Genomic DNA, 10009 nt, shown 5'->3' on the forward strand with positions numbered 1-10009 from the left:
CCCACCCACTCAGGCTGGAGGTATCAGGGTAGATTTTGTGATGTGACCACCTCTCACACTAGGAGGCTGGCTGACACCAAAGTTTCCAAACAGGTAACACAGCAGACAATGACAGGAACAAAAGTTTGTTGAACTACATCAGTCCAAAAGGTTTTCAGATCCTCCTTTAGGCCAACTTGAAACAAGAAACATGAAAGCGGGTATTGACTTTAACCAGTGAAAAAGAATAGCAAATTTGAAATGAACGTAGTTTCCTCATACCTTCATGTTAATTTTCTCACTAAAATGATCATCTTTAGCTTTCAAAGTACAAGTACTTCCAGAAGAACAGTAAAATGTCAGCTTTAGACTACATCCACAGACTTTTGTGGCATATAGAGGCTTGCATCCACCGAGGACAAGAATAACTGCCTCTCTCAGAGAAATACACGTGTCTCTCATCAAATAGGAATTAATTCTCATCAGTTACATTTATCCTTCAGTAGGCTAAAATGTATTTTAGTAGGTGAGATCAGCAATACATCTGTATACCTGAAAAGGTGGATTAGTTTCTCAGTAAACCGTTGTTAATCACTGTAAAGAGAGGAGCCAGATTACAGTCTATTTTGTGAGTCTCTGACTAGCTCATTAGAGAATCCCCTTGCAGCTCTAACATCCAAGCGTTAGCAGAATGATAATGGCAGACGTACAGAGAAGTGGAAATTCAGTGTTATGATTGCCAAGCCAGCGAACCTAATCCTAGAAGATGAGGGGCACCTTCGATTTCAATTAATGGCCAAACAGTGATTTAGTTAGTTAGGACAGCTGTAATCCACCACCCCAAGTTCACCACGCAGCCCTGGAGAGGGCCAGGTTGAAAAGAAGTGCTCAGGAGTAACTACAGAGCATTGTCAGGGTTTTGATCTGCACCATACCATGCTTTACTTGTCCAGATCTGTGACCCTGACACCTGGAGGAGGGAACAAAAGACAAGGGCTAGCACAGACCTCAACTTACTCCCTTACAGGACTGACTTAATCTTAGAGTGCAGAGGAAGGGACTGACGGACACCATAGTGAATTCTAAAATCTCCCTTTGAGCATGACATCAGTTTTTTTCTTTAAACACTGACAGAAACAAGTTTGCACCAAGAATGTAAGGCTCTTGCTCATTTACACAAAAAGTGTTGGATGTGTAGCTTTAAAAGATTTTGTTTATATTAATGTAAATTGTAAAGGGGCCAAAAGTCATTTTCCTCACCACACTAACTAAAATAAATATCTCCACAGCATTGACATTTTACCTTGGACCATAGATAATGGGCCACATTGCTCTGTCCCATTGCAGCCTCCCCCTTTCATTTAAACCGGAGAACCTGGGCGGCAGCAGCACCCGAGGTGAAGCAGCCACCGTCAGAAGGGCCCTGTCCTGGAAATGTCCCTGCCCGTGCCCGACTGCCTCCTCTGCACTGGGCAAGGAGCTCCGACCGGCATCGGCAGCCCAATCCCACTGACTTCTAAGAGGCAGAGAAACACACACCAGCTGTGCAATTAGCCCTTTGTTTTCCAACTTCATGGCTTCATCAACGTTTTTAGAGGCAAGATAGCACGCCTCTCTCAACATCTGACAGTGCTAAACACCAAAATTAATCTAGTTCATCTCAGCTAGAGAGCAACTTTCAGCTTATAAAAACTGTGACCAAAATAATCCATTTGCACGCTAAAACATACATAAAATTATAAACTACAGACTGCTTTAATGCAAGACATTAAAAAACTGCCATGAAAATGCAACACAGGTTGAGAGTCCCGATCACTCTGAAAATTGAGCGTGCAGAGGGAGTCCTGGACTTGGAAGCTAAGAAACATTCATGAACACTTCCCAGCCCTGGCCCACCAGCCTAGGAGCAAGCACACCACACAGACAGCTGGAATCCAGCTCAGATTCCTGTAGCACAAAAGAAGTTGGTCAGATTCCTTCTGTTCATACATTAAACAGGTTGGTTTCAATCCCAGAATGACAAGCAACATTGCTTTTTTGAATAGCCAAGCATGAATAACTTTTTATCATCTTCCACCACGTTTAATATTAAAAAATAATCAATTAAGCCCCAAATTATAGTTGTCGTTCTCATTAGAGAAAATAGGTTTCATATGCAGTACAGGTTTCAGCCAAATTTTGAAACACACATCACATTTTCCATGCTGGTGGAATATAGTGTATTTTGGGTAAAAGATGAATAACTTTTTGTCAAATTGCACACAGTCAAAGTACCCAGAACTTCTCCATTGTTTCAGGGAGCTTACATGCATATTGGTTTTTTCCTTTACTTTTTTGATATGGCCTACATTCAGAAATGTCTTGCAAACAAGCCTTAAACAAAAAAAAAAAAAAAAAAAAAAAAAAAAAGGAAAACAAAACCAAAAGAAAACCCTAATAAATAAAATAAAATACATTAAAATAAAGTTACAGTACATCATGTCTCCTAGAAGTCCCATCGCACCAAAGGATCCTTTCCAAGGTTCATAAATAATGGATTTGAAATGCTTCTCGGCACCGAGGGCGGCAAAGCAGCAGCAGCAGCTGGCTGAGGCTCGGGCTCTTGAGCCGCTTCTCTCCGCTGTACCCGCACCTCCGGCGTCCGCCCAGTTTCTGAGCCCCTGGGGCAGGTCCGCCACGAACGCGCTCTGTCCCTCTCCTCGGCAGCGCTCCGTGACCGTGACCTGCAGCGAGAAGAGAGCACACAGGGCACCCGTCAGGCGAAGAGGCGGCCGGGGCGGGCAGCCCCGCGGAGCCGGAGCGGCGGAGCCGGGTCCGTACCTGCGCTAGGCAGAGTTGGAGGCGCCGCGGAGCCGCGACCCGTGGGGCGCCGCCAGGTGCTGCTGCTTCTGCCGGGTGGAGCGCACGGCCAGGATGGCCTGGCGGTTCTTGTACTGCACCATCTGCAGCGTGATCGCCGCGTTCCAGCCCTGCTCCTGTGCGCACCGAAAGTCGATCTCCTTCCCCTCGGCCATCACCACCGTGAAGTACACGTACTTGCCCTTCCGCTCCACGCAGTCCACCGTCTTCATGTTGGAGAAGTGAAGCTCCTTGATCTTGGCCGCCGGCTCGGCCGGCTGCTGCTGCTGCTGCGGCGGCGGGGGGTGCTTGGGGGGGATGAGGAGCAGCCCCTCCTCGGTGAGGATACAGCGCTTCTTCTTCCAGAGCTGCAGCAGCCCGTCGCTCCTCTTCTCCAGCATGCCCTCCTTCACCGCCTTACAGCCGCTCTCCAGCATCCTTCTGGAAGGGTTCGACGGCCTCCGCCCGCAGGGGCTGGGCTCGGGGTGCAGGCGGCACCAGCCGAACACTCTCCGCCGGGCGCCGGCTCCGAGGCGGAGGGCCGGGAGCGCTCCGGCCCGCAGGAAGCGGAGCGGCTGCCGCCCGTGCCGCGGCGTGGCGAGCGGCGGGCGCTGCCGGTGCGGGCGGCCGGGGTTGTCGGCGGGCTTTTCCCTCCCCTCCCGCTTTTGAATGCGTCTCTCCCACCCCAGAGTGACACCCAGCGGAAAGAGCGGCTCCTCCCGCCCGCCGGCCGCGGGGAAGCCCAGCGCGGTGCGAGCAGCAGAGCCGGAGGCGCGGCGGGGCCGCCCGCCGGGCGGGGCGGGGCGGGGGCTGCGCTCCCCGGCAGCGAGCCCGGCCCGGCTCCCCGCCCGGGGCTACGGCACCGCACGGCTGCGGAGGCAAGGGGTTCCCCGCCGTATTAGCCAGCGCTAGAATGATACACGGAGATTACCAGGACACGGCAAATGCGCCAAAGTGCTCCTTTGCCTTCCTCGGGGTGTTCCCGCACTATTTAGTTGAAATGTAGTTCCTCATCCTGCCTTCTTGGGCAAGAGCAGTAAAGGGCCCTCTTCTGCACGTTTTCGATTCAAGCCCAGTAAAAGACCGCCAGTTTCCAGCGGAACCCTGATATTTAAGCGATCATCGCCCCATTAAACAAAAGAAAGCCTGAAAGAACCGATACAAGACCTTGATTCCTACCCTGGCCTGGGGAGAAGCAGCTTCAACTGTACATATAAAATAAATCTTTACTTTCTGCAGCAGTTTGAATAATGTCTAAAGAAAGACATCTGTACTACTGCCCTAAGGAAACAGCAGGACCTCAATGCATGGAAATTGCAAAAACAGACTTGGGGAAAAAATAAACCAACCAAACAAAATCAAACTGGCAAGCAGCTAAGAGCATTTTTATCACTCTGCTTTTTTGCCACACATTTGCTTATTGTTTGGATTATCCCCCGAGGTTAGCTTTTGAATAAATGAGTAGAAAAGTAAAGTGACCTAAGGTTAATATGAAACTATTTCATTCTTAATCCTCTGATGTATTAGATGTAAATCAAAATCCCACATAGCTGAATTTGGCTGACAAAGCCAATGTAAACTGAATGCTAGAAGTTTCATACTATGTCTGAGAGCACTGTTTTTAAACATACATTTATCATGGCCATAAAAAAACTCTCCTCACATCAATCTTGTCAGCTAGGAAGCAGATCATGCTGCAGCATGTGCTGTGTTCTAACAGATTAGAGAAAAAAATCAAGAATGATAATAGCATCAATGGAGTTTATCTCTGATAACATTTTAAAAAGGATTTCCTCTTATAATCTTTTCCTCTTGAAGTTCAAAGGTAATTTTGATAAATTGCTGAGGGGTAAACAGTTTAAGGCAATAAAAGCAATTAAAATTTAGCTGGTTTGCCCTTTTCGAGGTAACTGGAAAACACTCAGGAACAAAGGCAACTTGACTAGCCATAAATTAGGCAGAAAAGGAAATCAATATCCTAAACCATCCATTTATAAAAAGAATAGTCCCTTCTCCTTAGAGCTGAATGGATAGACTGTAAGATACAGTTCATTCTCACAACCATTTTATGCCTGTTTTAACAGAGGCAAATGCTAATTTTCAAAAGATCTGAACACCATTCACCAATTGCCTCCACCAGCAGTTCACAGCCATTTGAACCTAAATTCCTTGCACAAATACCTGTGTCTCCAGCTGACTGTGCAAATACAAGGTACCTCAAAAACAGTTTGAGCAATGTAAGAGAATTCCTGCCTTTCCACCTGTGTTTTGCACTGATTTCTTTGCTCCTGATGAGGTCTCTGCTCATGTGACACACAATCTTGAAACTCTCCCACTAAAGCAAACAGGTTAAAATGCATTCACCTATATAGAGCAGCTTAATAAAATACTGAGTTTATGTAAGGCATAGGACACTAGGCTAAACCTTCAGAAGACCAATTTCTAACAATTTACCTGTTCAGTTTTGGTTGCTGCTCCACTGTTGTAAGCAAACAGCCATTTGATTCCAGGTAAATGCACTAACCAGTAGTGAAGAAACTCACATTTGAATTGAGAGTGCCATGTTACACTGTAACAGCACTCAAAAAACTCTGCCCCCACCCCACAACATTGCACTGTAACACTTAAGGACATTAACACACACCCTCTATCTGTATAATTTAAGGTGAACTTTTTCTTGTTCTCAGTACTGACAGTAAACTGCAATTAATCATATGAAAAAATGGAGACTAGTGTGGAAAGCCAATATTTTCATCAAACATACAGGAGAAAGAATTACTACATTCATTCTACTTCACCTTTCCATGACAAAGCACTGAATGTCAGATTTTGAACCCAACTCCAAACACTGATGGACATACTCTAATATACAGACTCACAGCACTCTTTATTCCTGGTGAAATTCACCTAAGCATGTGGTCAGAAGCAAACACGCAAAACATCCATTTAAATTTGTACTCTGTAAGCCAACAAATATTAACAGCCATTTAAAACACACTATGTTTGACCAAAAAATCCAGATCAGTCAAAAGCTACAAGACTAGTGCAAGATAAAACACTGACAGTTCCACGATAAAATAAAATATTGTGCAGAATTTGCCAATAAAGAATAACAAACTTTGTTTTCCTAGATGCAAGTCACAACTGAACTTCTGCAAATGTTTCTTGCATTACTATTTTGAGAAACCACATTCAACAGCTAGGCACACTACAATATCACACTGAGATTTTACATTACTTTTCTTGAAATACATATTTAAACCATTGCATTTATATAAAATGCTTCACATCTGCTACCATTATTGAAGTTTCAGTAAATACCAGGCAGGTTCTGCAGCCATTCCAGAAATAGCTGATGTGAAGATGCCTCCTACTGTCAAACCTGAAACACTACAGTCTGAAAATGTGACCTTGGGTGTAGACCTTTCCTGTCAGCAACTCCATCTCACAGATACCTGTATATACCCCTCAGTAAACAAAGCATAAATGAAACATTTACCATAACTAACAACCACACTGTGCCAGGCCTTAGCATTCCCTAAAACCCCTGGAACTACCAAATAAATAAACTGTAGGCAATTCACCAGCTACTGGCATAGCAGCTTCTCCAGCCTGGCTTTTTCAAAGTCCTTTGCAGCACTTCCAAGGCAGTGGTTTTCCAAAAATATTCCAACTTAAGCTCACACATTGTAGAGACAAACTAGGCTGTAAAGGAGCTTTTAAGGTTCTCAAATTTGACCACTGCAGTAAAACATGCTATGAGTTCAGAACACACTGCAGGGCAAATGTAAGTTTGAGCAATTACTTGCCAACACTTGAGCACACAGAAGCAAAGCTCATAAGAGAAAGTTCAGGACTCAGCCCCTCCTGCAGCTGCAGAACCAACTCGTGTTGACAATTCACAGGCTTTAGTCAGACACCTGCGAACACAAGAGCCCTTCTGCCATAGCCTCTCAAACCTTGTGTGCCTGTCCCTGGTGTACACAGGCACAGAAAAATATGGAATAAACAGCTTATCTGTGCCTGGTGTACCCTATCTTGTCTGCTTTACTCATTCTGACTTTCCTACAAAAGCTGAGATGCGGAGCACATGTGAAACACTACCAGGCCTGAGCAAAGGTCTGACAAGGGGATTTTTAAGAGCAATGAGACAAATGCCACATGGACAAATTTCTACCTCTTCTTGTTAGTGTATAGAAGACTTTATTATTTTCAGTAGATAATTTATGCTCAATTTAGGCAAGCATTACCAATTAAAAGTCAATTCAACATCCTCTTGATGTTGTGGGGAACCTCAAACAGGTTACTGAGCAACTATTAAGAAACAAAAATGGAGATGTGGTTGCAACTTCTCTGAACTGTAAAAATCTTGGATTAGAGAAGACCAAATCTGTACAGAAAAAAAGAGAAAGTGCTGTAGAGCTGAGTCTACCTATTGCAACATCCATGTGGCTCTGGACCCAACCTAGCAGACCATCAAGGCTATTCATGCTTTCATTATCAGGCTGTCCCTTTTGTACTGAAGGGTGTCGTATTTTGCTTCCTTAAGCTGCTGAGAGTGTCACAGCACAATCCTCTGCCCAAAAGAAGGCATTTGGTAAACAACTGCTGCATAGACACCTTTGGAAATAGGAAACCTTTAGCAGAAGGGTTAATCATTCATCTGCATATACGTTTCATATCAATTTCCACATCAGGTTAACAATGGGCCCTGAAACACAGGGAAAGTTTTGAGTATCAGCTTGAAGGTGAACACATTAATTCTCTCCAGTTTTCTACATTCTGCTGGCTTTTTCCACTTAAAAAGCAAAACATTGCAGAATTACAGTATCAGCTATTAGTTTCAGGAACATCAATTTCAATAACCCAGAAGAGCATCCAAGCTTATGAAGCTAGGAGACACTAGCAGCAGTGTTGCTATGCCCAGTGTTCAAATAATCCAAGGTAACACTTGTAACTGCACCAAAAAGTAAACTTCTAACACTTCTAACTCCAAAAATTAAAACTTTGGAATGCTAAGCTTAAATCTGGGCTCCTTTTTTCAGGATGCTGTTATTTTTTTCCTTTTTTTAACATGAACAAAGTTGTTTCAGACAGGCAAACTCCTCAATTCTAATCTAATCCAGATTGCTAAAAGCAATTAGGAAAGAATTGCAAAGAAGCCTCCGTCTCCATCAAGCATAAGCCCCAAAAACCCCTTCCCTGTCATCCAAAGTCTCACTTAATTCTCTCCTCTTTCCTCACCCACCTCCCACTTCCCCCCCCCCCCCAAACAATTCTCCCTTCAATACAGCAAACAAAACTGGACAGAAGACACTATTTACACAGCTGTTAAATTATGGTGCATTTCTGCAACTGCTGCCAAAGACAGCAGTTCCTATTTCAGTGACACATTTTCCCAGTCAGAGCCTGTTAACAAGGTAAATTACCCTCCTCAAATATTAGAGGAGATTCTCTACACCTGGTATAAATGGAAAGTGAAAAGAATGAGTCACGACACTCCAATCAATGTTGAAAGTTTAATGTTCCTGCTACATACTGCCTTTCAGAACTGCTAAACAAGAGTGTCATTAATAACAAAACTACAGTAAGCACCAGAACAGTTTTAATTTAACCAATGCCATAAGAACTGGCACCTCATTTATATTCTTCTTTTTGCTGCAGTCTGGAGAGCACAAGAACTGCTGATTTAGAACTAGCATGTCAATCTGGAGAGAAGCTTACCAAAATCTGTCAATAGGATGTATTCATGACCCTGGATCTTGCAGGCTGCAGGTGTGCATCTAACAACTCCCCTTTTCAAATATTGTATCCCATTGCATGTTATGAAGGTGTTAAATGAGAAAGTAATCAAAAAGCAAGCCAAATTTGTTAAGTAGTGAATTTTGAAACTTACTTTTAACAGTTCATTTTCTTTTAAAAATACAGTTACCAGATGCTGTTAGCAAAAATGGGCTAGATCTAAGTAAGGACTTCAGAGACTTCCCATATCCAGATATATGAACTCCAAAGCCCCATCCTAATGACTTCTCAAGCTCAGAACATACCATCACAGTTTGGTCTCTCTATGTCCTCAAGCTGAAACCTAACCTTGGGAGATGTTCAGAGAAGAGATCATGTGAAACCCAAACACCTGGCAGGGTCAGGGATAAAGGATAAGCATAAGCATATTCTGATAGCACAAAAAACACAACCATATCTACTTTAACACATAGCTACTGAGAGTATTTGTTAACCTTTCATAACTGCTTTTTCTACGCTATAATCTGTGTTACCTAAAAACCACCTAAGATCACAGCTTCAATGGTCCTGCTTTACATACAGCTATAGATAATGAGCTCCTTCTCCCAAATCCACAGATACCTGGAGAGGAGAAGCCTGACAGGGATTCTGAAATGAAGCAGTGTGGTATTTAGGCCTTCAAGGAATTAAAAAGAAAAATCAATAAAAAAACTAAAACATTTTAGTCAGAGGACACTAGACCCACATCTTCTTGAGGGGGGGCTGAGGATTTAGAAGGGCACTTGGGATAAGCTTCATTCTGTATTACTTACCCTCCAGGGAAGAGACATGCTACAGAAACTCTTCCATCAGCCCTAGCCTCACGTGGTCATTGCCTCCTCCTTGTCCCGCTCTTTTAAAACCTTTATGGCTAAGTGTGTAAGTGGCACAAAAAACAGTAGCTACTGCAGAAATAGATCAATTTCCAACACTACAAGGACTATTCCATCCCTGAAAAAGCTATCTACTTGCTTAGAAGATTAGAATATATATTTAGTTGTGTGAAGGACAAGACAGCATGGACTACACTAGCATGCTATTGACCAGCAAAACTCAGAATACATCAGTTCATAGCCTCTTTCTGCTCAGTATGTTTAAGTACACATCTCACCAAGCACCTCCGCTGCTAGGCTACAGGCAAGGTAAGAATGAGACGAGAAAGATCTTCTAGCCCATGTGTTTCAACTGACAAAAATATCCAATATGGACAAAGTATGAACCAGAATGAGCAAACACAAGCACAGTGAACAGAACATTAGGTGAAGAAAGCAGAATTTCTTTGGGTTGGTTTCCTCATAGTTTTTTGATACAGTGAGGACAAACTAGAATACAGCCATGTGTCGCCAGCACTCCCTTTGACTGCAGGGCATGCTTTGCTCAGGACCACCTAGTTCCATCTACACAGACTGAA

General features: G+C 43.7%; 1 protein-coding gene across 1 annotated transcript; it reads right to left on the reverse strand.

The window, feature by feature from the left end:
- Positions 1 to 2668: 2668 nt before the first annotated feature.
- PHLDA1 (pleckstrin homology like domain family A member 1) lies at positions 2669 to 3388 on the reverse strand. The gene is made up of 2 exons (XM_054278459.1): positions 2800 to 3388; positions 2669 to 2702 (listed from the first exon to the last, which is right to left on the reverse strand). Exon 1 carries the CDS (start codon positions 3252 to 3254, stop codon positions 2805 to 2807), a length of 450 nt encoding a protein of 149 aa, XP_054134434.1. The 5' UTR covers positions 3255 to 3388; the 3' UTR covers positions 2669 to 2702; positions 2800 to 2804.
- Positions 3389 to 10009: the final 6621 nt, after the last annotated feature.

This window comes from Melozone crissalis, unplaced genomic scaffold (assembly GCF_028551555.1).
Source record: "Melozone crissalis strain CALT ecotype California unplaced genomic scaffold, PUWL_Pcris_2 ptg000004l_1, whole genome shotgun sequence".
In the NCBI taxonomy this organism is placed as follows: domain Eukaryota; kingdom Metazoa; phylum Chordata; class Aves; order Passeriformes; family Passerellidae; genus Melozone; species Melozone crissalis.

What these genes read in the sequence shown, in the direction of transcription:
- PHLDA1 (XM_054278459.1), bottom strand. Translation starts at nt 3,254, where the DNA reads ATGCTGGAGAGCGGCTGTAAGGCGGTGAAGGAGGGCATGCTGGAGAAG.